This window comes from Hyla sarda (genome assembly GCF_029499605.1).
Source record: "Hyla sarda isolate aHylSar1 chromosome 1 unlocalized genomic scaffold, aHylSar1.hap1 SUPER_1_unloc_5, whole genome shotgun sequence".
NCBI classification, from domain to species: domain Eukaryota; kingdom Metazoa; phylum Chordata; class Amphibia; order Anura; family Hylidae; genus Hyla; species Hyla sarda.
This window is the reverse complement of record NW_026607591.1, coordinates 427,118-454,242: the sequence shown is the minus strand read 5'-3', so window position 1 is coordinate 454,242 and position 27,125 is coordinate 427,118. Positions and strand designations below refer to the sequence as shown.

The following is a 27,125-nucleotide window of genomic DNA, read 5'->3' as shown; positions in this document are numbered from 1 at the left end:
CGCTAGAGATAAATCCGCACTGTTCTTCAGAGAGTTGGATATTCAGCTCCTCTTCTTATATAAGATGCATTTTGGTTACTATTAGGAGCAGAAGAAATCAGATAAGAATAAAGCTTAGATTGTATTTATTCCCTAAATAATAATACTATCTCTCTAACCAATTTCAGGGACGTATGTTAGTATAACGCTTAAAACATTGGAGAGTAAAAATAAATTTACTTATAAAACCCCAGAAAGCCTGAGATTCCTCTATGGCCAAAGTCTTAGTAGAAGAATATAAATCTCGTAACGTAAAAGAATGTAAACGTTCCCACAAAGGGGAAGAGGGAAAATGTGTTTAGTAATAATCATAGGGAGTAAAGAAAGTGGGGTTAGGGGGGAAGGGAAATCAGAATCAGTCGTAGAGCAGTCTCGTAATACCGACAAAGTTATATATAAAAGAGGAAAGAACTAGAGAGGCCAAAGAGGAGTGCGGGGGCCACAAAATGGGCCCTATAGAAGGAGGGACTGAGGAGAATTCCATATCCACATGAGGAGGAATATAAAGGGGAGGATGAGAAAAAGAAGAGCGAACGAGCTCTAATAATCCAGACGAAGGAAAAGCTTTATAATAAGTGTGTAAATCCGGAAACACAAAACCGCCGTCTAATGTCTTCAGGGTGAGCGTCTATACGGGACACGTGGTCTCTTCTGAATCATAACAAAATTACTAAATAACCATCGGATAGAAGAAAAATAACAATTCCGTACTATGATAGGGACGGACTGTAAAAATATAAAATATTATTGGTAAATATAAGATTTAAGAACCTTTTTCCTTCCAATCCACGACATATATGGGAATTTACGAGCGTGTAACTGGGTCTTCAATCCGTGTAATAATGGCGCAAAGTGTGAAGTAAAGAGATCTTGTACCAGATGTGATCAGATCTCTAGGGATTTTATACCCCGGGGAGGACAAAGAAAAGGAAAAGAATTACACCGATGTTTACTGAACCCGGGGGACGCTGAGATATTGACGACTTCTCATATAGAAAAATGGATTTTATGATCTGAGACCGAAAATAGACGTCAAGACGGGAAACGCTGGTCTAGGGTTTGTGATAAATAAAAGTATCTGCAGCGTCTTATGTTCAGAAGAGACGATCTTCAAGGGAGACGCGCGGATCCTGTCTGATGCCTTGAATTAAAGTCTCTATAATCATAATGAGAAGGGGGCGGGGACAACACTGACGCGTTACATTCCCTATATACAACGTCAGGGACAATATTACATTTATTATAAGTCCAGTGTGCGGAGATGAATATAAAGGATAATAAATCATATAATATAGAGAACTACTTCAAAATTGATAACAAGTTTGGAGATGAAGCATATATTGTGTATATATATATATATATATATATGAGTATGTATTAGTGTCAACTATCCTAAGTACATGGTTAATATATAGATGTGTGAGTTCTTTTATGTTTAACAAGATCTGATTGCTGAGTAAAACATTTCCCACATTTAGAACATGAAAATGGCTTCTCCCCTGTGTGAGTTATTTGATGTTGAACAAGATTTGATTTCACAGTATAACATTTCCCACATTCTGCACATGAAAATGGCTTCTCCCCTGTGTGAGTTCTTTGATGTTGAATAAGACTTGATTTATCAGTAAAACATTTCCCACATTCTGCACATGAAAATGGCTTCTCCCCTGTGTGAGTTCTTTCATGTTGAATAAGAGTTGATTTATCAGTAAAACATTTCCCACATTCTGCACATGAAAATGGCTTCTCCCCTGTGTGAGTTCTTTGATGTCTAAAAAGATCTGATTTCTGAGCAAAACGTTTCCCACATTCTGAACATGAAAACTTCTTCTCTCCTGTGTGAGTTCTTTGATGATTAACAAGACTTGATTTATAAGTAAAACATTTCCCACATTCTGCACATGAAAATGGCTTCTCTCCTGTGTGAGTTCTTTGATGTTGAATAAGACTTGATTGATCAGAAAAACATTTCCCACATTCTGCACATGAAAATGGCTTCTCTCCTGTGTGAGTTCTTTGATGTTGCATTAGATTTGATTTAAAAGGAAAACATTTCCCACATTCTGGACATGAAAATGGCTTCTCTCCTGTGTGAGTTTTTTGATGTACAACAAGACCTGATTTAAAAGGAAAACATTTCCCACATTCTGGACATGAAAATGGCTTCTCCCCTGTGTGAGTTCTTTGATGTTGAACAAGATATGATTTGTCAGTAAAACATTTCCCACATTCTGAACATGAAAATGGCTTCTCCCCTGTGTGAGTTCTTTGATGTTGAACAAGATATGATTTCTTAGTAAAACATTTCCCACATTCTGAGCATGAATATGGTTTCTTTCCTGTATGATTTCTTTCATGTCCAACACCCCTTCTATGACTTTCTTTTTGCTGAACATCCTGTGATGACTGAGAAGACAGGACCTGTATATAAGGATGAGATGAGAGATCTTGGCTGTGAAGGGCTGAGGGTGTATCTGGGATAATGGAATGTTCTTCATATGTATCTTGTGTGATATCATCATCTGCTTTATAATCTGAAGATAGAAGATTCTCCTCTGATCTCCTGGTACAAGAATCTGCAGAGAATAACACAGATTTTATTAATAATTGTGCCCATATTTATAGTCTTTTTAGTAGAACATTATAAGTGCAGCATGTGACATCATGGAACCTTCTCCCCATCCTCCGGATAATAAATAGTTAATGTAGACATAATATAGGGTCTTCAGGTCACATACACCCCACTCCTGGACCCCATCACACTCCCATCCAGCAGCAATGAACAATCCATAGGGCACAAATCAGACGACAGCCGAGGCGGTTCAGAGCCCCCAGCAATACAGAAGTGCTGGGAAATGTCCCAAATTATTCCTCTAGTCGTCTACATGGAAATCCTGCTGACTATATAAGATGGAGACAACAGGGACAATAAAAACAACAGCGCAAACAAGGAATTTAACCCCTTAATGACAATGGACATAAATGGACATCCTGGTGCGGCAGTACTTCGTCCACCATTAACCCCTCAGATGCCTTGATCAATACAGATCACGGCACCTGTGGCAGCGCGGCGCTTGTAATCGCTGATCTGATACTCGCCGGCACGGAGGTCCCCTCACCTGCCTCCGCCGCTCTCCCGGGGTCTTATTCACTGATCTGCCTTCCAGCAGACCAGAGCAGAAGATCGCTGATAATACTGACCATGTATAGCACTGAACAGTATTAGCAATCTAATGATTGCTATAGATAGTCCCCTATGGGGACATAAGGAGTTAAAAATAAAAGTTAAAAAACAAATAGAAAAATCCACCCTAATAAAAATTGTAATCACTATTTTCCCTTATTTTACTCAAAAAAGCATAAAAAGTTAATAATTATGAAACATATTTGGTATAGCTGTCTGCATAAATGTCCGATCTATCAAAATGTAAAGTTAATGATCCCGTGGGGTGAACAGCGTAAACTGGAAAAAAGTACAAAAAATTGCTGCTTTTTGGTCACATCACATTCACAATTTTTTTTTTTTTTTTTTTAGAAAAAAGCGACTTAAAAGTCACATATACACAAAAGTGGAACTAAAAAAATCTACAGGTCATGGTGCAAAGAATGAGCCCTCATACCGCCCCGTATACGGAAAAATGAAAAAGTTATAGGTGGTCAAAATAGGGCGACTGATTTAGTAAAAATATATATATATAAGTTTGAGATTTTTTAAAAGCAGTACAATAATAGAAAAGTGTGTAATCGTAGGTATAATTATAATCGTATTGACCCACAGAATAAAGAAAATGTCACTTTTACCGTAAAGTGTATAGGGGGAAAACAAAACCCTCCAAATCAGCAAAATTGTGGTTTTCATTAAAATTTCCTCACAAAAAAATAATAATAATTTGGGTTCGCCGTACATTTTATAGTAAAATGAGGGTTCATGACAAAGTACAATTGGTCCCGCAAAAAACAAGCCTCATATGGGTCTATGAATGTAAATGTAAAAGAGTTATGGATTTTTGAAGGCGAGGAGAAAAAACGAAAACGCAAAAATAAAATTGGCCTGGTCCTTAAGGGGTTAAAGACAAAACACATGCTCAGTATCAGTAAGGGCCACACTTTGAGACCACCGATCTAAAACATAATTCTACACAAGTAAAGGGATGTGTGCAGCTCACAACCAAGCGTCCGAGGTTTAATGTGGCTATAAGATCGATCCCCACCGATCAAAAATATTAAAAAATATATGAAAAATGAACCCCACCTCGAGGATCCTGCCCTACTGGGTACACAATGAAAAATTATTGGAAATAGTTTATTTGAAAAAATGTGGAAATATTTATTAAAATACAATTATAAATTTAAAAGAAAGAAAACCCCATATACATAAAACATAATGATCAGAGAAATACTAGTTATATGTTGTAATTCTCTGCCATTGGGCCCTAATGGTAAAAGATAGAGAGATATAGCAGTGCCAGATGTCCGCACTCCTAAACAATTGGCACTGCTATATCTCTCTATCTTTTACCATTAGGGCCCAATGGCAGAGAATTACAACATATAACTAGTATTTCTCTGATCATTATGTTTTATGTATATGGGGTTTTTCTTTCTTTTAAATTTATAATTGTATTTTAATAAGTATTTCCACATTTTTTCAAATAAACTATTTCCAATAATTTTTCATTGTGTACCCAGTAGGGCAGGATCCTCGAGGAGGGGTTCATTTTGCATATAAAACATAATCCTGTCCGGCTGCAGCATCATCTTTGTCCCAGCTGAAGCACAGACCTGGCAGGACTAGTACTCCTCTGTGCTCACTCCTGTCCTATCAGACTGCAGTATGAAAGCAGAGAGGAGGGGGTTACAGAATAGCCTGCAGTGATTGGATAAAGAGATTCGGCACAGCAGACCCAGGGAGGAAGTCGAATGAATGGTGAGTGAGGGCGGGCTCAGTGCTTGCCTCAGACACTCCCCTTTCTGAACAGTGGATGCCAGAATAGGTGAACAGCAGAACAAAGGGATTTGTGAGCCAAATACAGAAGACAAATAGACCTAGTGAGTAACATATATGAGCATTATTTTTTACTGTAATTACTGCAGTAGGTGACCGAGTAGAATCTGTGACTCTTCTCTGTATTTAGTGGTTACTACTCACCTGTACAGTTACCTGTAGAAATGCCCTCCTGATACTGCTCATCACTGCTCACATCTGTCTCTGCTTCTTTCTTTATGTCTATAGCATTAATATAGAACAGATCTCTCCCTGTAGAAATGCCCTCCTTATACTGTTCATCACTGCTTACATCTGTCTCTTCTTCTTCTTCCTTTAGGTCTGTAGCATTAATAGAGCTCAGATGTTTCCCTGTAGGAATGTCCTCCTTATACTGCTCATCACCGCTCACATCTGTCTCTTCTTCTTTCTTTATGTCTGTAGCATAAATATAGATAAGATCTTTCCCTGTAGAAATGTCCTCCTTATGCTGCTCATCACTGCTTACATATGTCTCTTGTTCTTCCTTTATGTCTGTAGCATTAATATAGATCAGATCTTTCCCTGTAGTAATGTCCTCCATATTCTGCTCATTTAGAGGACAGGGACACCTCTCTGGTGCTGATCTCTTACTGGATCTGACTGTAGGGAACACATACAGAGACTGAATTCATTCTTTACATACAAATAATGAGAGGACGTGTGTATATAGTCATGTCTATTACCTGGTGATGTGAGGGGCTGCTGATCCTCCATCATGACCTGATCCTTGTACTGATCCCTGTGTCCTTCTACATACTCCCACTCCTCCATGGAGAAATAGACCGCCACGTCCTGACACCTTATAGGAACCTGTATTGTGAATAAACATTTAATTCTATACAATTCCAGGATGTTATATGGAGACATTTGAGGGGATATTCCTGCACATGATTTATCTTCTTGCTCTCGGATGATGAGGTGAATACTTGTCGGGGCAGATCCTCTATATTATGGTCACATGTCCTGAACTGACCGCAAGTCTGATGATCCAGCTGTCAGTTCAGGTCATTATACCCAAAGTGCCCGTCCCATGGAGTGTAAGGAGTTAAGTGATATTTCATAGTATCACTGCTCCCCTCCCCCGGGACTATATAGATGGCTGCTTACTGTCTGGCCCCTAAGGATAGAATTGGCAGTGCTGTGCGCCACTTAACCCTAGCTAGACTGGTTGCTCTTATCCCAGCGAGTAGAAGGGACAATAAGCAGCTATCTGTATAGTGTGTGGCCCCAAAAAAGGTAAGTGTCAATGCATCACCACCATTTAACTCCTTCATGGCTGACTGGACAGGAGGTATATAATGTATAGCCATGGGCCCAGCTCCGGAGCAGGAGACGCATCAAATCTGGCATATCTTCTGCTCTTGTGCAGGAAACCCCTTTCAGAGCAGGGACTCCTGTCATTAAAGTGATAAGATTTGGAGGGGAGGGGGAGGCAGCTGCCAGTCTATGAAGCACAGTGAGGAGTTTAGCACGATTCATAGCCCCTAGGTCCTACCTGCTATCAGCATCTGGGACTCATTGCTAATGCCGGACATCACCAATGCCAAAAATCTATTTCCGGTAGCTCAGTGGAGCTGATAAGGACACCCACAGTGAAATAGCGGGGTCCCGGTCAGCTGAGAGAACGTGTGGAGGTCCCTAACCTCGCTCCACGCTGTCTGAACGACGCTCCAATCCTGCAGGCAGCCTCAGCATCACAGCATTGATCAGTGTATGTTATCTATAGATTCCATGTAATAGTCTATTACAGGGACTAAAAAACTGGGAATAAGGTAAAAAGAACATTAACTTAATGTGAATAAGCCCCTCCCCTAATAAACGATTAATTCTTCCCCATTTACCAATTTGTTTTAAAATAAAATAATGTAAACAAAAATAAACCTAAACATGTGTAACCGCACGGTCAATGGCGTAAATGTAAATAAACACAACTTCATGGGCCAAAAAAAATTCTGAAAAAGCGATCAAAAAGTCTCATCAAAACTAAAGTGGTTCCGATAAAAATTACAGATCACAGCGCAAAAAATGACTTTCATACATCCCCGTATACGGAATAATAAGAGAGTTATAGGGGACAAGGTAGGACAATCTGATACAGACTCATTATTGTACAAAAAATATATCATAAATCATTTATCATTGTAATTGTTTGGACCTACAGAATAAAGAGAATTATTACAGTTAGAGATGAGTGAACTTATAGTAAATTCGATTTGTCACGAACTTCTCGGCTCGGCAGTTGATGACTTTTCCTGCATGAATTAGTTCAGCTTTCCGGTGCTCCCCTGGGCTGGAAAAGGTGGATACAGTCCTAGGAGACTCTTTCCTATGAATGTATCCACCTTTTCCAGCCCACGGGAGTACCTGAAAGCTGAACTAATTTATGCAGGAAAAGTCATCAACTGCCGAGCCGAGACGTTCCAGACGAATCGAATTTACTTTAAGTTCGCTCATCTCTAATTACCGTAATGTGCACTGCGTCGAAACAGAAGACCCCAAATTTTAAAAATGGCTTTTTTTTCAATTTCACCCCATAAATAATATTATTTTGTCCCTTGTTGTAGATTTTGCAGTAAAATGAGTGATGTCATTACAAAGTACAAATCAGGGGTGAAAATAACAACAACAACAAGAAGCCTCATATGGGTTTGTAAAGAGGAAATTACAAGCGTTATGTCTATTAGAAGGCGAGGAGGAAAAATATAAACTAACACAAAAATGAGAAATCGCTGTGTCCTTAAGGGGTTAAAACTCGAAACCTGCTGAATCCTGAAGGGGTTAATAGTACAAAAAACTAACAGCGCTCCACATGTGACCACACACATACCTCCACCTGCAGACTGTACAGGAGTCCTGTGCGTATAGGACCTGCATGATGTCACAGTCATGTGATCAGTCACATGGAGGAGGAGGAGTCACATGATCGGGGGCTGCAGCTCTGGTCTCATCTGCTCCGTGTATGCAGGACTCTGCTGTCACATGACCATTATCACAGGTCCTTCACTCGCAATCTCTTCTATCCTGCACTGCTAAGCTCCGCCCACTCCTGTCACATGATCCTCCCCACAGGTCCTTTACCCGCAGTCACATCTATACTGCTAAACTTTGCCCCCAAATGTACTGGTCACATGATTGTGACATCATCACAGGTCCTACACCTCCAGCATGTAGCAGATACAGAGCAGGTCCTGGTGGGGCAGTCACTGCTGTTGTATGTGGAGATCTCTCAGAGCAGCAGCCCCTGATCATGTGACTCCTCCTCCTCCATGTGACTGATCACATGACGGTGACATCATCGCAGGTCCTGTAAGCACACGGCTCCTCTACAGATACAGGTATGTGTGTGCGGTCACCATCAGATCAGGATTATTGGGGATGTTTGTTATTAACCCTTAAGGAGACGATGTATATTTACATTCTGTGCCCCATATGGGACTTTGAGGTGAGTTCAGGAGCTATAAGCAGCCAGGACTCACCACTAATGACGCTCATCGCCATTAACCCTTTAGATTCCATGATCAAAGTCGATTGCAGGATGTAAAATGAGTAAAATGCAGTTGTTGGGGGGCGGAGTCTAGATCAGCTGAGATGACGGCCGGAGGGCCCCTTACCATGCTCTGTGCTCAGATCGGTGCTCTAAGTATACAGACACCTCCACAGCCTGTATAAGCCGAGCACCGATAACACTGATCACTATGGCAGAGCGTTATTCAGGGTTTGTAATAGAAGCCCCTCCCCTAATAAGTTTATATCCCATTTTTGTAATAAAATAATGTAGGTGGGCGTGGCTTAGACATGGCGCTGTACGGTTGTTTCTCTAGGGAGCGCTGTGCCGACCAGCGGTTGTTTGCCTGATTTCCTGCCTATACTGCCCCCCAGAGGATGTCTGGTTGGTGAAGGTATCAGGTCACTTACCCGCCCATCCTGTCACCTGGTCAGTCTCTTTTCTCCGGGTATCAGCCACTTCTTCCATACAGGACTATGTAAGCATCAGGTTTTTTAAGTTTCTCCCGCGCCCCTATTATTACTATAGACAGTGTTTCCAAACCAGCGTGCCTCCAGCTGTTGTAAAACTACAACTCCCAGCATGCCCTGACAGCCAAATGCTGTAACAGCTGGAGGCACCCTGCTTGGGAAACACTGACTCCGGTGGTGGCCCAGACCCTGCGTGTGTAACGGTATATGATGCTTGGCCTCTGCTGCAGGTAATAGCAGGTTCTTCCGGGGGGACATATCACAATTCACATAAAATCCTGATGTAATTGTGATGTATATTGTGCCCCCTAGTGGACACATTTCACTATTCTTCATTGGACAATGTCATATTGAATCCCTCTATTCTTCTCCCTGCTCTGATGAAGACGTTCTGAATACACCGCAGCCTCAGAGATTAGGAGAAATGGATTCACAACGTCTTCAGCAGAGCAGGGAGAGCGACCTCAGAAGACCTGGAGGACCAGAGCGCCACCACTGGACGGGAGAGGGGAGTGCGCTCTAGTCTCTTATTTTACAGCCCTCGGACAATGGATTTTGTTTTATAGAGAAATCTGAAAACTCCTATAATGTCTCCTCAGATGTTTCCCCAGATTATCTCCAGGAAATGGATTTTATTTCTCCATAGAATCTGGTGCGGTTTATCATCGTCTCCTCTTCTTCCCTTCAGGTTTCTCCAATCCAGGATCCTCTGCTGATATCTTCTATATAAGAGAATTCTCCTGGATGACCCATCAACCATGGAGAGAGACAGGAACAAGATGGCCGACAGGATCATAAACCTCACCCTACAGATACTCTTCCGGCTTACTGGAGAGGTGAGGGACTCTGGGAGTGATGTCACATGACCTCATTCTTATCTATGTAATAACAGATGGATATGACTGGAGAGGTGAGGGATTCTGGGAGTGATGTCACATGACCTCATTCTAATCAATGTAATAACAGATGGATATGACTGGAGAGGTGAGGGATTCTGGGAGTTATGTCACATGACCTCATTCTTATCTATGTAATAACAGATGGACATGACTGGAGAGGTGAGGGATTCTGGGAGTGATGTCACATGACCTCATTCTTATCTATGTAATAACAGATGGATATGACTGGAGAGGTGAGGGATTCTGGGAGTGATGTCACATGACCTCATTCTTATCTATGGAATAACAGCTGGATATGACTGGAGAGGTGAGGGATTCTGGGAGTGATGTCACATGACCTCATTCTTATCTATGGAATAACAGATGGATATGACTGGAGAGGTGAGGGATTCTGGGAGTGATGTCACATGACTTCTTTCTTATCTATGTAATAACAGATGGATATGACTGGAGAGGTGAGGGACTCTGGGAGTGATGTCACATGACCTCATTCTTATCTATGTAATAACAAATGGATATGACTGGAGAGGTGAGGGATTCTGGGAGTGATGTCACATGACCTCATTCTTATCTATGGAATAACAGATGGTTATGACTGGAGAGGTGAGGGATTCTGTGAGTGATGTCACATGACCTCATTCTTATCTATGGAATAACAGATGGATATGACTGGAGAGGTGAGGGATTCTGGGAGTGATGTCACATGACCTCATTCTTATCTATGTAATAACAGATGGATATGACTGGAGAGGTGAGGGATTCTGGGAATGTATGTAGTGATATTAATGTGTCTCTCCATACACAGGATTACACAGTAGTGAAGAAGTCCTCTAGTGGGCGCTGTCGGGCCCCTGTGTGTGAAGGATGGGGAAGAACCCTGAGCCCAATCCCGGGGCCCCCACCTCACTCCCTGATACATGAGGAAATGGATGAACAGAAGATCCTAGAACTCATCAACAAGATGATGGAGCTGCTGACTGGAGAGGTGACCCTGCTGGGACATTATACAGTAATGGAGGGGTCTGATGATGACTGGAGAGGTGACACTGCTGGGACATTATACAGTAATGGAGGGGTCAGGTGATGACTGGAGAGGTGACACTGCTGGGACATTATACAGTAATGGAGGGGTCTGGTGATGACTGAAGAGGTGATCCTGCTGGGACATTATACAGTAATGGAGGGGTCTGGTGATGACTGGAGAGGTGACCCTGCTGGGAATGCTGGGACATTATACAGTAATGGAGGGGTCTGGTGATGACTGGAGAGGTGACACTGCTGGGACATTATACAGTAATGGAGGGATCTGGTGATGACTGGAGAGGTGACACTGCTGGGAATGCTGGGACATTATACAGTAATGGAGGGGTCTGGTGATGACTGGAGAGGTGACACTGCTGGGAATGCTGGGACATTATACAGTAATGGAGGGGTCTGGTGATGACTGGAGAGGTGACACTGCTGGGACATTATACAGTAATGGAGGGGTCTGGTGATGACTGGAGAGGTGACACTGCTGGGACATGATACAGTAATGGAGAGGTTTGGTGATGACTGGAGAGGTGACACTGCTGGGACATTGTACAGTAATGGAGGGGTCTGGTGATGACTGGAGAGGTGACACTGCTGGGACATTATACAGTAATGGAGGGGTCTGGTGATGACTGGAGAGGTGACACTGCTGGGAATGCTGGGACATTATACAGTAATGGAGGGGTCTGGTGATGACTGGAGAGGTGACACTGCTGGGACATTATACAGTAATGGTGGGGTCTGGTGATGACTGGAGAGGTGACCCTGCTGGGACATTATACAGTAATGGAGGGGTCTGGTGAGGACTAGATAGATGACACTGCTGGGACATTATACAGTAATGGAGGAGTCTGGTGATGACTAGATAGGTGACACTGCTGGGACATTATACAGTAATGGAGGGGTCTGGTGATGACTAGATAGGTGACACTGCTGGGACATTATACAGTAATGGAGGGGTCTGGTGATGACTGGAGAGGTGACACTGCTGGGAATGCTGGGACATTATACAGTAATGGAGGGGTCTGGTGATGACTGGAGAGGTGACACTGCTGGGACATTATACAGTAATGGAGGGGTCTGGTGATGACTGGAGAGGTGACACTGCTGGGAATGCTGGGACATTATACAGTAATGGAGGGGTCTGGTGATGACTGGAGAGGTGACCCTGCTCGGACATTATACAGTAATGGAGGGGTCTGGTGATGACTGGAGAGGTGACACTGCTGGGAATGCTGGGACATTATACAGTAACACCACTGGAGGGGTCGGGGTGATGACTGTATCATTATGTGTCAGGTTCCTATAAGGTGTCAGGACGTGGCGGTCTATTTCTCCATGGAGGAGTGGGAGTATGTAGAAGGACACAAGGATCAGTACAAGGATCAGGTCATGATGGAGGATCAGCAGCCCCTCACATCACCAGGTAATAGACATGACTATATACACACGTCCTCTCATTATTTGTATGTAAAGAATGAATTCAGTCTCTGTATGTGTTCCCTACAGTCAGATCCAGTAAGAGAACAGCACCAGAGAGGTGTCCCCGTCCTCTTCCTCCACAGGATGATCAGGTAGATGGAGATATTCCCTGTGATCTGTAGAAGGGCTGTGAAGCTCTTGTGGTCAGTCCCCTCACCCTCCATGACTCCTCATCTCCTGCTCATCTATAACATCCCACGTGACTTCTCCTACTGTCTGATGACTTTTACTATATTTCTTCCACATCTTATGAATCAGGGTGAAGATCCGAACAATATTAATGCTCCAGAGACAGATGTGAGCAGTGATGAGCAGTATAAGGAGGACATTACTACAGGGAAAGATCTGATCTATATTAATGCTACAGACATAAGGGAAGAAGAAGAAGAGACAGATGTGAGCTGTGTTGAGCAGTATAAGGAGGACATTCCTACAGGAAAAGATCTGAACAATATTAAAGCTACAGACATAAGGGAAGAAGAAGAGACAGATGTGAGCAGTGATGAGCAGTATAAGGAGGACATTACTACAGGGAAAGATCTAATCTATATTAATGCTACAGACATAAGGGAGGAAGAAGAAGAGACAGATGTGAGCGGTGTTGAGCAGTATAAGGAGGACATTCCTACAGGAAAAGATCTGAACAATATTAAAGCTACAGACATAAGGGAAGAAGAAGAGATAGATGTGAGCAGTGATGAGCAGTATAAGGAGGACATTACTACAGGGAAAGATCTGATCTATATTAATGCTACAGACATAAGGGAAGAAGAAGAAGAGACAGATGTGAGCGGTGTTGAGCAGTATAAGGAGGACATTCCTACAGGAAAAGATCTGAACAATATTAAAGCTACAGACATAAGGGAAGAAGAAGAGACAGATGTGAGCGGTGATGAGCAGTATAAGGAGGACATTCCTACAGGTAACCACCCAGGTGAGTAACAAGTAAATGCAGAGAACAGTCACAGATTTTTCTTGGTCACTGGCTGCAGTAATTCATGGTAAGTAGTGGTGTAACTAGAGTTTTTTTTTATTTTTTTGGGCTCCAAGGCAAATCTTAGACCACAGGCCCTTCTGTGCGCTCTTACTATAGATTCTACACCTTTTATGCCCCCACACTATTACTGTGCCCCACAGACTGTTCTGTATCTTCTGTTCACCCCCCCCCCCCCCTACCCGGACCCCCAGAGGAGCCCCCCCTGCAGCCATGATCATTACACCTCTGGATGGAAACATTGCTGCTCAGTAGAGACTGGGAGGAAGAGACCTCGATGCCGGACGATCAGTCATAGACCCTATGGGAAGGACAGTTCAGCTAAAGCCATGTCAGCAAAGTGAATGTACAGGATATGAAGCTTGAAAATAAGAACAAGTCTTAGCAGTTTAGGCTTCTGGTCGGTAGAGTCTAGTCATGTGATCAGGTTGGTCTCATTAGGTGAACTGCAGTGATCAGACTCCACCTCTCTCTCTCTCTGTAAAGTCAGAAGAATCATGGGAAATGTAGGCAGGATGAGAAAACCATTTATGTTCTGTGGCTTAAAGGGGTACTCCGGAGGGGGAAAAAAATCAACTGATGACAGAAAGTTATACAGATCTGTAAATTATTTTAATTTAAAAATCTTTACCCTTCCAGTACTTATCAGCTGCTGTATGCTTCAGAGGAAGTTGTGTAGTTCTTTCAGTCTGACCACAGTGCTCTCTGCTGCCACCTCTGTCCATGTCAGGAACTGTCCAGAGCAGGCGAGGTTTGCTATGGGGATTTGTTCCTACTCTAGACAGTTCCTGACCGCACAGAAGTGTCAGCAGAGATAAGTACTGGAAGGGTTAAATATAGACTGCAGGGAGCTTAGTGTAGCTGATCGGGATCATCACGGGGAAATCGCGATGTCCCGATCAGCTGAGAGGATGGTGGGAGGGCCCTTAACTGCCTGCTCGCTGTCCGATCGGTTCTCCAAGGCTCCAGTCCGCCATGTCAGGCTGGAGTAATGGAGTACTGATAACACTGATCAATGCTATGCTGTTGTATTGTTAAGTGTACAACAAGGATTGCATGTCATAGTCCCCTATGATTTAACCCAGGGGTCCTCAAACAACGGCCCGCGGGCCACATGCGGCCCGCGGAGCGAATTTACCCGGACCGCCGGGTGTTTTTGCCTTAGGACATCCCTGTGTTCCGAAAGATGCTTTCGGAACACAAGGATGCCTCTGAAGTCCCTGCGGCCTGCGTTTACTTTAAAAACGCGGGGACCGCCGGGAGCAGGCTCACGCAGCGACGTCACTGACGTCCCATGCGTGCGCGCATGGCAACCGAGCGCAAAGCAGAAGAGAAGAAGCAAGGACGTGCGCGTTGGTAGTAGGTAAGTGTTTACCAGCGGCGCGTCCCTTCGGTGTTCTGACCACCGATCCTCCGGTCCTGCTATGGCCGGAGCGGTGGTCGGAACACTGAAATGGGGCAGTACACAGGCATACAGCCTCCAGCCATACTTTATGGCTGGAGGCTGTATGCCTGTGGGGGAACATACTGCCAACGTAATTTGGGGGACTATACTGCCAGCCTAATGTGGGGGAACATACTGCACCTAATGTGGGGGAACATACTGCCAGCCTAATGTGGGGGACTATACTGCACCTAATGTGGGGGAACTATACTGCCAACCTAATGTGGGGGACTATATTGCACCTAATGTGGGGGACTATATTGCACCTAATGTGGGGGGACTATACTGCCAGCCTAATGTGGGGGAACATACTGCCAGCCTAATGTGGGGGACTATATTGCACCTAATGTGGGGGAACTATACTGCCAGCCTAATGTGGGGGACTATATTGCACCTAATGTGGGGGAACTATACTGCCAGCCTAATGTGGGGGACTATATTACACCTAATGTGGGGGGACTATACTGCCAGCCTAATGTGGGGGAACATACTGCTAACGTAATGTGGGGGACTATATTGCACCTAATGTGGGGGACTATATTGCACCTAATGTGGGGAACATACTGCCAACGTAATGTGGGGGACTATATTGCACCTAATGTGGGGGAACTATACTGCCAGCCTAGTGTGGGGGACTATATTGCACCTAATGTGGGGGAACTATACTGCACCTAATGTGGGGAAACTATACTGCACACCTAATGTGGGGGAACTATACTGCCAGCCTAATGTGGGGGAACTATACTGCACACCTAATGTGGGGGAACATACTGCCAGCCTAATGTGGGGGAACTATACTGCCAGCCTAATGTGGGGAGACTATACTGCCAGCCTAATGTGGGGGACTCTATTGCACCTAATGTGGGGGGACTATACTGCCAGCCTAATGTGGGGGACTATATTGCACCTAATGTGGGGGAACTATACTGCCAGCCTAATGTGGGGGACTATATTGCACCTAATGTGGGGGGACTATACTGCCAGCCTAATGTGGGGGACTATATTGCACCTAATGTGGGGGAACATACTGCAAGCCTAATGTGGGGGACTATATTGCACCTAATGTGTGGGGACTATACTGCCAGCCTAATGTGGGGGACTATATTGCACCTAATGTGGGGGAACATACTGCCAACGTAATGTGGGGGGACTATATTGCACCTAATGTGGGGGACTATATTGCACCTAATGTGGGGAACATACTGCAAGCCTAATGTGGGGGAACTATACTGCCAGCCTAATGTGGGGGACTATATTGCACCTAATGTGGGGGGGACATACTGCCAACGTAATGTGGGGGACTATATTGCACCTAATGTGGGGGAACTAAACTGCCAGCCTAATGTGGGGGACTATACTGCACCTAATGTGGGGGAACTATACGTCCAGCCTAATGTGGGGGAACTATACTGCCAGCCTAATGTGGGGGAACTATACGGCCAGCCTAATGTGGGGGAACTATACTGCCAGCCTAATGTGGGGGACTATATTGCACCTAATGTGGGGGGACTATACTGCCAGCCTAATGTGGGGGACTATATTGCACCTAATGTGGGGGAACATACTGCAAGCCTAATGTGGGGGACTATATTGCACCTAATGTGTGGGGACTATACTGCCAGCCTAATGTGGGGGACTATATTGCACCTAATGTGGGGGAACATACTGCCAACGTAATGTGGGGGGACTATATTGCACCTAATGTGGGGGACTATATTGCACCTAATGTGGGGAACATACTGCAAGCCTAATGTGGGGGAACTATACTGCCAGCCTAATGTGGGGGACTATATTGCACCTAATGTGGGGGGGACATACTGCCAACGTAATGTGGGGGACTATATTGCACCTAATGTGGGGGAACTAAACTGCCAGCCTAATGTGGGGGACTATACTGCACCTAATGTGGGGGAACTATACGTCCAGCCTAATGTGGGGGAACTATACTGCCAGCCTAATGTGGGGGAACTATACGGCCAGCCTAATGTGGGGGAACTATACTGCCAGCCTAATGTGGGGGAACATACTGCCAGCCTAATGTGGGGAAACATACTGCCAGCCCAATGTGGGGGACTATATTGCACCTAATGTGGGGGAACTATACTGCCAGCCTAATGTGGGGGACTATATTGCACCTAATGTGGGGGGGACTATACTGCCAGCCTAATGTGGGGGACTATATTGCACCTAATGTGGGGGAACATACTGCAAGCCTAATGTGGGGGACTATATTGCACCTAATGTGGAGGGACTATACTGCCAGCCTAATGTGGGGGACTATATTGCACCTAATGTGGGGGAACTATACTGCCAGCCTAATGTGGGGGACTATATTGCACCTAATGTGGGGGGACTATACTGCCAGCCTAATGTGGGGGACTATATTGCACCTAATGTGGGGGAACATACTGCAAGCCTAATGTGGGGGACTATATTGCACCTAATGTGGGGGGACTATACTGGCAGCCTAATGTGGGGGACTATATTGCACCTAATGTGGGGGAACATACTGCCAACGTAATGTGGGGGGGGACTATATTGCACCTAATGTGGGGGACTATATTGCACCTAATGTGGGGGAACATACTGTAAGCCTAATGTGGGGGAACTATACTGCCAGCCTAATGTGGGGTACTATATTGCACCTAATGTGGGGGACTATATTGCACCTAATGTGGGGGAACTATAATGCCATCCTAATGTGGGGGAACTATAATGCCAGCCTAATGTGGGGGACTATATTGCACCTAATGTGGGGGGGACATACTGCCAACGTAATGTGGGGGACTATATTGCACCTAATGTGGGGGAACTATACTGCACCTAATGTGGGGGGGGGGGGGACTACAACCTAATGTAGGGGAACTACTACCTAATGTGGGGGAACTGTACTGCCAACCCTAATGTGGGGGAACTGTACTGCCAACCCTAATGTGGGGGAACTATACTGCCAACCCAATTTGGGGGGAACTGTGCTGTGTACTTAAAGTGGTAGTCCACTAATAAGATATATAAGTGTTCATAGGAATTTATTCATGTTTTGTTATCTATAGTCCGGCCCTCCAACGGTCTGAGGGACCGTGAACTGGCCCCCCGTTTAAAAAGTTTGAAGACCCCTGATTTAACCCCTTCCCTAATAAAAGTTTGAATCACCACCTTTTCCCATATAACTAAAAATAAACATGTGGTATTGACACATGTGTAAATGTCCAAACTATAAAAATTTAACGTTTTTAAAACCGCACGGTCAAAATACCAAAGTCCAGAATTGTGTATATTTGGTCACTTTGTACACCCTAAAAAAATGTATAAAAGTGAACAAAAAGTCCCATTAAAAAATGGTACAGATAAAAATTTACACACCCTGTATACGGAAAAATAATAGTTATAGGGGTCAGAAGAGGACAATTTTAACCATGCTAATTTATATACAAAAAGTTCTAATTTTTTTTAAATGAAGTAAAACAAAATCAAACCTATATAAGTTGGGTGTCCTTATACCGTATGGACCTACAGTATAAAGATAAGGTGTCATTGTTACCGAAAAGTGCTGCGTAGAAACGGAAGCCCCCAAATGTTACAAAATAGTGTTTATTTAGTTTTTGCCTTCGTCGTAGATTTTGTGGTGAAATGATTGATGTCATTATAACGTAAAATTAGTAGCGCAAAAAACAACAACAACCTCATATGGGTCTGTAGGTAGAAAACTGAAAGCGTTCTGATTTTTAGAAGGTGAGGAGAAAAAAACGAAAGTGAAAAAACCCTTAAAGTCCTTAAGGGGTTAAAGTATTTTTTTAATTAAAATATAAGGAAAACTATACAAGATGATACTGACCTGATGGATAAGTATAACGTCAGTTGTGACATCACGTTATATGGTAGGTGATGAAAAAAAAACAAATTTGCAAAATTGTATTTTATTTCAATTGAATTTTATCCCACAATTTGTTTTCTATTTCACAGTAAAATTGGTCCCACAAAAAACAAACTCTCATGTGACTCTAGATGGAAAAATGTAAATAAGGTTAATGCTCAATTATATAATCTGTGTTATTCTCTGCAGATTCTTGTACCAGGAGATCAGAGGAGAATCTTATATCTTCAGATTATAAAGCAGATGATGATATCACACAAGATACATATGAAGAACATTCCATTATCCCAGATACACCCTCAGCCCTTCACAGCCAAGATCTGTCATCTCATCCTTATATACAGGTCCTGTCTTCTCAGTCATCACAGGATGGTCAGCAAAATAAAGGTCATAGAAGGGATGTTGGACATCAACGAGCTCATACAGGAAAGAAACCATATTCATGCTCAGAATGTGGGAAATGTTTAATTAAGAAGTCAAGTCTTGTTGAACATCAGAAAATTCACACAGGAGAGAAACCATTTTTATGTCCAAAATGTGGTAAATGTTTTATTCAGAAATCAGCTCTTGTTCAACATCAAAGAACTCACACAGGGGAGAAGCCATTTTCATGTTCAGAATGTGGGAAATGTTTTACTGTCAAATCAAATCTTCTTAAACATCAGAGAATTCACACAGGAGAGAAGCTATTTTCATGTTCAGAATGTGGAAAATGTTTTACTGAAAAATCATGTCTTGTTCAACATCAAAGAACTCACACAGGGGAGAAGCCATTTTCATGCTTAGAATGTGGGAAATGTTTTACTTTTAAATCAGGTCTTCTTGTACATCAAAGAAATCACACAGGAGAGAAGCCATTTTCATGTTCAGAATGTGGTAAATATTTTACTGAAAAATCTAATCTTGTTAAACATCAAAGAACACACACAGGGGAGAAGCCATTTTCATGTTCAGAATGTGGGAAATGTTTTACTGAAAAATCATTTCTTGTTCAACATCAAAGAACACACACAGGGGAGAAGCCATTTTCATGTTCAGAATGTGGGAAATGTTTTACTGAAAAATCATGTCTTGTTCAACATCAAAGAACTCACACAGGGGAGAAGCCATTTTCATGCTCAGAATGTGGGAAATGTTTTACTTTCAAAGGAGATGTTACTCGACATAAAAAAACTCACACAGGAGAGAAGCCATTTTCATGTTCAGAATGTGGGAAATGTTTTACTGGCAAATCAAATCTTCTTAAACATCAAAGAACTCACACAGGGGAGAAGCTATTTTCATGCTCAGAATGTGGGAAATGTTTTACTCAGAAATCAAATCTTGTTAGACATCAAAGAACTCACACAGGGGAGAAGCCATTTTCATGTGCAGAATGTGGGAAATGTTTTACTCAGCAATCAAATCTTGTTAAACATCAAAGAACTCACACAGGGGAGAAGCCAACTCAGAGCAATAAATGATGCAGATAAGACATTTATATATTGTCCATGTACATAGGATATCTGACATTTTTACATATATCATATACTGCATCTCCAAACTTGTTCCCAATTGATAATAAAAGTTTTCTTTTAGAACGTAGTCACCGATCCAGCGATGTCATCACTATAGTTTACATGGTAGGAGAAGAGTGTGGTATATGGTTGCGATATTCACTGCTCCTCATGGAGAAGACCCAACAGGCATAATCCATGGGGAGCTGCTACTGGAGACCCAAACACCTCACAGAGAAGGGACTTATTCCAGTGATGAAGAATTCCAGGACGGTCCGGGCTTCACCTGCTGAGACCCTTTTAGAAAGGTTGTGTTATCCCGATCCTAGCTGATCATGTGGCGTCCGATCACTGGACACCTCACTCTGTGCTCGGCTGTTTCTGCAGCTCCCATAGTGAATGTACCTCCTCCCTACCTGGGGACACTGGGGTCCCTGTTATTGAGATACAGGGGATAGATGACACAACCCCCTCACCACCCCGTGATGTACTTTTATGTCATGGGCGGGATTACTTTCCCACCTGTCTTGGCAGTGTAACCCTATGTATGCCGCAGTCAGTACTGATTGTGGCATCTATAGGGTTAAACTGTCTTGCTCCCCCAGTCATGGCCTCCAGGTCTACCAGGCGCTGTTGCCTATGAGGCCTGACCTCGGTAACACTGACAGTTATACTGCGCTGTAGTACAGATGTATGGTGGTGTAGTATAACAGAGATTAGACAAAAGAGATCATTGTGTGCAGTGTTATAGTCTCCTATGGGATAATAATGATCAGTATAAGAGATCAGTGTGTGCAGTGCTATAGTCTCCTATGGGATAACAATGATCAGTATAAGAGATCAGTGTGTGCAGTGTTATAGTCCCCTATGGGATAACAATGATCTGTGTAAAAGATCAGTGTGTGCAGTGTTATAGTCTCCTATGGGATAACAATGATCAGTATAAGAGATCAGTGTGTGCAGTGTTATAGTCCCCTATGGGAACTATTACATTGCAAAAAAAAAAGTTATCAAAGATCATTTAACCCCTTCCCTAATAAAACCCATATGGCGGATTAATGGATTTAGTTATGTTGCTATTGTTCTGTTCTGATTTTTTGGTCTATTTGGTTTTATCATTTTATGTATTAATTGGTTTTATCACCTTTTTCTTCTTTCTCTGCACACTTACCCTTTCTTTTTCCTCTTTTCTTTTCTCTCTACTTCCTTCCTTCCTTCTCCTTTTTTTCGTTTTCCTCTTCTTTTTCCTATGTTCTTTTTCTCCTGGTTTTCTTTTGCTGTTTTCTTCTTTTTTCTTCCTTTTTCTCACCGATGCCTTTTACCTGGTTAAATGAAGATGGCTTCCAACCTGCGTTCTCCCTGGATATTCTACTATTATGAATATATATGTACATGTATACTATCTGCTATGTATAATAGATTTCAGCAGTGATCAGACACCTTACTCTCTTTCTTCTGACATTACTATCCACCAATTGTCATTTTACACCTCTCTCGTCTGCTGCACTCTCACTTGTTTTTTCCATTCTCTCACATTCCCGTTTTGCACTTTTCATGAATTCTCCATCACATGAACATTCTGAATATCTTTATATGTCCCGTGGATTAATAAGATTTCTCATCTATACACTAATGCAATGTGTTACACATGTGACTGTTGTCCTCTTTTTCCTATTCACTGCCCCTTAAATACTATTACTAGATTTCACTGCAACTTTATTCCACTTTTTCCTCTTTAGCATTTTGTGTGTTTGTTGTGCAGTTTATCACCTTTTCACATCTTTTCCCTTCTTTTCTACATATCTTTTCTTTCTCTCTTTCTTTTCCTTTCTTTTCTTTCGTCTCTTCTGTCTCTTCCTGTAATTTCTCACATTTCCGCTGTATACCAGCCGGTCACTTTTCTATTTTGAGTCCAATGCGCACCATGCGTTTTTTATTATTTTCTCACATTCATAGAATTATTTCCCCATTCTATCTCACATACTATGTATTAGACATGTTTATTCTTCATTCATTTGGTGTAAATGCATCCGCTCACTGATATTACTTTATTGTCTTTATTTTTGCTGGACGCGCTTGTGCGCATGCGCGCCTGGCGATTCTCAGTGCACGGCCGTGATTGGCTGCAGTCGGAGTGTGTTCCATATGCGCTCCACCGGAGATCTGCATTGCGCATGCGCAAATCCCCGTCTCTGACGGGATTATGTTGGCGAACGCGTCGCGTCATTGCGCATGCGCAGTGCGATCCATCATGGCGGCCGCCATTATAGGTGGCGTTTCACATTAAGGTAAATCTAGTTGGCACCTGTGTCTCTTTATCTATTCTGTATTGTGATTGGCAATCGCCTATATATAAGGACCGTTATGTACACACTCCCTGAGGAAGCCTTCAGAGCGAAACGCGTTGGGGTGTGACGTGCTGCATGGGTATGTGTTATGTGAAGAGGTAATTGTCCCTCCTCTTTGGTAAATACATTATTTGGCCTCCAAGCAGACCTGCATGTGGATTTGGTTGTGTCCTGTTGCCTCCACATTTGATCGGCCTTCATTACCGGGCTTAGAGGTTGTAACAATTGCCAATATGATCCTCCAGGATTTGTTGTCACTTTTGGGATATGTACAATATATCTTTTGGCAATTGCCTTAACCATTGAAGTGTTTCCATTGCTTCCATCTATGTACGCTGCACTTTTGTATCTTTATAGATCGCATTAGTCACTTTCTATATATATCCGCATCCCTGTCCTGTTTATATACCTTATGTGATTAGCGGCAGAAGGTTTTCTGCTTGTTGTTGTCTCTTTTAAAGTGTTTTTATTTATTTTTGTGTAATAAAGCATTATGAATTTCCCTCTATTTATGTGTTGTGGTGTTTGGGGATTTACGTGTATTAGTGACGCACCAGTGTTCTACCGAATCTTGGATGGTGCCCTTTTGTTTTGGATTACCCTTCCCTGATAAAAGTTTGAATCACCCCCCTTTTCCCATTTAAAAAAACAAAAACAAAAAAACAGTGTAAATAAAAATAAACATATGTGGTATCGTCGCGTGTGGAAATGTCCAAATTATAAAAATATATTATTAACTAAACTGCACGGTCAATGGCGTACCCGCAAAAAAATTCCAAAGTCCAAAATAGTGTATTTTTGGTCACTTTTTATATCATGAAAATATGATTAAAAAGCGATCAAAAAGTCCGATCAATACAAAAATCATACCGATAAAAACTTCAGATCACAGTGCAAAAATGAGCCCTCATACCGCCCCATACACGGAAAAATAAAAAAGTTATAGGGGTCAGAAGATTTTTCCTGCATGTAGTTATGATTTTTTTCCAGAAGTACGACAAAATCCAACCTATATAAGTAGGGGATCATTATAATCGTACGGACCTACAGAATAAAGATAAGGTGTCATTTTTACTGAAAAATTTACTGGTTAGAAACGGAAGCCCCCAAAAGTTACAAAATTGTGTTTTTTCTTTAATTTTGTCGCACAATTATTATTTTTTTCCGTTTCATCGTAGATTTTTGGGTAAAATTACTGATGTCCTTACAAAGTAGAATTGGTGGCGCAAAAAATAAGCCCTCATATAGATTTTTAGGTGCAAAATTTAAATTATGTTATGATTTATGATTTATTAAAGGTGAGGAGGAAAAAAAGTGCAAAAACAGAAAAACCCCGGGTCCTTAAAGGGGTACTCCGGTGGTCAACGTGTTTTTCCGTTTTTGACTTACCCTATTTGTTTTGTTTCATTTCTATTCTTGTTGTTTAGCCGACTCTACTTCCGTTCTTTGTTGTCTTTTTATCCCCCACTTTGTTTTCCTATCTTTGCTTCTATTTCCTGTTTCTTGCTGTGCTGAAAACTACAAATCCCAGCATGCCACATGCCTTGTTGGTTTGGGGCGGCTGCTTTTTTTTTTTTGTTTATTCCGCCCTTTACCCACAAATTTTCCCGGGTCGGCCCCCTTATACACAGCACACTAATATAATCAGCCCTGGTTGGTATACACTGGCATACACATACAAAAGGGACTACAACTCCCAGCATGTGTCATTCAGGAGTCTTCAGTCTGTGGTATAACACCAGCATGCTGCCTCTGTAGTCTCCTGGGGGTTGTAGTTCACCACACCTCTATAGGGCACACACCAGTGTTTCCCAACCAGGGGGCCTCCAGATGTTGCAAAACTACTACTCCCAGCATGCCCAAAGTCTGTCAGTGCATGCTGGGAGTTGTAGTTTTGCAACAGCTGGAGGCAGACTGGTTAAAAAACACTGGTGTAACATGATGTGTATGCTGAATAGGCTAGAACAGTGTTTCCCAACCAGTGTGCCTCCAGCTGTTGCAAATCTACAACTCCCAGCATGCCCAAAGTCTGTCCGGGCATGCTGGAAGTTGTAGTTTTGTGACAGCTGGAGGCACACTGGTTTGTAAACACTAGCATACACACACATAACAGGGACTAAAACTCCCTGCTGTGTGTGTGTGTGTATATATATGTATGTATATATATATATATATATATATATATATATATATATATATATATATATATACACTATATGGGCTGTGGAGGTGATGATGGGGGTTGTTGTCCGCCTGTTTGCAGTATAGGAGGTCCCTCAGGTGACATGCTGATAACATTATTGCTTATAGAGGGTTTCCCCCATTTATAAATGACCCCCTATCCACAGGACAGAGGATAGCCAGTGATCAGTGGGGTCTGAGCGAGGGGATCCCCAGAATGGAGGAGTAATGTCCCGGAAATGAAGAGAGTGACCAGCGCTCCATGCATTCTCTATGGAGAGACCCTGCTCTATAAACCATGGATGGAGTGTGGGGGGGGGGTATGTGCGGGGTCTTGTGTACAGTAGTGGAGAATATTATAGAAGAACATACATACATATACCTAGGGCGGCCTAGGGTAGTACAAAACTAAAATACCCCCCAGGTTACACCCCCAATTCTATACATAGTAACATCTCATCCCCTCTGTCAGTCTATAGGACGGTATGACGGTTTATTCATCCCCTGGTGATCTATAAACTGCCGCTCTCCGACTGCTTCATAACTACAACTGTCAGCATGCCCTGGAGGATGGAGATCAGCAACAGTTATGTCTGAGCATGCTGGGAGTTGTAGTTCTGCTACAGTTGGAGAGCCACATGTTATAGACCATTGTCCTAGAGATAGTCACCTGACAGACGTGATGTTACCTCTCATGGGTCGGCCCATGTATGCATTACACAGGACTGATCCATGGACTATACCATTCTATAGAGCAGACGGGGGTCAACTGCATTGATATAAGAGAGAAATTGTGAACTGTGAAGCCATTTATCCTGTGAAGCTTTATTAAGACTGTATAATGTCCTACTGTACAAACTAATAAAAAGAAATAACATGAAATATGGTGCTGACATTATCCTATGGAATGTTGGGCGCTGATGACATCACAATGGGGGTCAGTGCCTACAGGAGGCTGATGCACAAACACGGTCACTTTACTGTTTGGACTTCGAGCTTGAAGGACGAATTGAACAGTAATAAGGAATTTACTTTGACGCCACCATGAGTGACAAGCATTCAAAAGGTGATCAGCGGCTGCCGGTCACCGCTACATCCTCGCGGAAATCCTTTGGCTCCATCATTCTGACCCCGTTCAGAAAGATTTATGAGAGATGCAAGAACCTGAAGAAGCCAAGAGCCATGAAAGGTATCCAATGGTTCTTCTCCTCATTTTCTCTTAAGAAAGACCACGACAGAAGCCAAGGACCCGAGGAAAAGACTCTTACCTACAGAGATGACTCCATGACTGGAGATGATGCTGCCCCTCAGGGTGCTGATAATTCCCATGAGGGGCTCTCAAGAGTTAAAAGACCTCGAGACATAGGAGATGCAGAGACCTTCCTGGACTACCAAGAACCGCCTCCTAAAATTCAGAGGATTGATCAGGACTCGGCCACAGAAGGGCCCACTGCGACCCTTAAGAGAAAGGCTGCGGCCTCGGAGGAGCCTGACACCGCACCACCAGCCAAGAAACCCAGGACAGAAGGCAAGTGTGATCAAAGTGGTGAAGATGAAGGTCCATCCCAGGATGAGCCCAATATCTACACACCACAGAACACCAAGGGCCTGTCTCCCAACCAAATGTCAGTGCTGCAAAGTCAAGGCTATGACGGCATGCTGGACGATGAGATCATCAACATGGCTCAAGATCTCCTCCAAAGGCAATTCCCCGACTCCGATGGCCTCCAGCCAGTGGCCGCTGTCCTCTTTCCCGGGTACGAGGTAACAAAAGATGCCGTTCAGATCCATAACGATTGGGAAAGAATGCATTGGCTAACCACCTGCTATAGAGATGGCAAGATCATTGTTACGCCGAGCGCTCCGGGTCCCCGCTCCTCCCCGGAGCGCTCGCTACACTCTCTCCGCTGCAGCGCTCCGGTCAGATCCACTGACCCGGGGCGCTGCGATTCTGCTGCCAGCCGGGATGCGATTCGCGATGCGGGTAGCGCCCGCTCGCGATGCGCACCCCGGCTCCCGTACCTGACTCGCTCTCCCTCGGTCCTGTCCCGGCGCGCGCGGCCCCGCTCCCTAGGGCGCGCGCGCGCCGGGTCTTTGCGATTTAAAGGGCCACTGCGCCGCTGATTGGCGCAGTGATTCCAATTAGTGTCTTCACCTGTGCACTTCCCTATATCACCTCACTTCCCCTGCACTTCCCTGCCGGATCTTGTTGCCATTGTGCCAGTGAAAGCGTTCCTTGTATGTTCCTAGCCTGTGTTCCAGACCTCCTGCCGTTGCCCCTGACTACGATCCTTGCTGCCTGCCCCGACCTTCTGCTACGTCCGACCTTGCTTCT

The 27,125-nt window shown here is 43.4% G+C and overlaps 2 protein-coding genes across 5 annotated transcripts in view; one reads left to right on the top strand and one right to left on the bottom strand.

The window, feature by feature from the left end:
- LOC130298216 (zinc finger protein 84-like) overlaps window positions 1–20,260 on the top strand; it is a 111,191-nt gene extending 90,931 nt beyond the window's left edge. Inside the window, exon 3 of the mRNA XM_056551129.1 lies at window positions 18,955–20,260. Within this exon, the coding sequence (XP_056407104.1) occupies window positions 18,955–20,228 (1,274 nt within the window). The 3' untranslated portion in view covers window positions 20,229–20,260. The remainder of the gene's footprint in view (window positions 1–18,954) is intronic.
- Window positions 1–27,125, bottom strand: part of LOC130298217 (oocyte zinc finger protein XlCOF22-like) — a 300,794-nt gene that overhangs the window by 100,356 nt on the left and 173,313 nt on the right. For 2 of the 4 annotated variants that reach the window (XM_056551131.1, XM_056551132.1), the window contains exon 5: window positions 1,437–2,615. In XM_056551131.1, coding sequence (XP_056407106.1) covers window positions 1,444–2,615 — 1,172 coding nt within the window. In that variant the 3' untranslated portion in view covers window positions 1,437–1,443. Of the gene's footprint in view, window positions 1–1,436; window positions 2,616–5,188; window positions 5,613–27,125 lie in introns of those variants that run through there. The other 2 variants (XM_056551133.1, XM_056551134.1) reach the window with 2 other exon arrangements.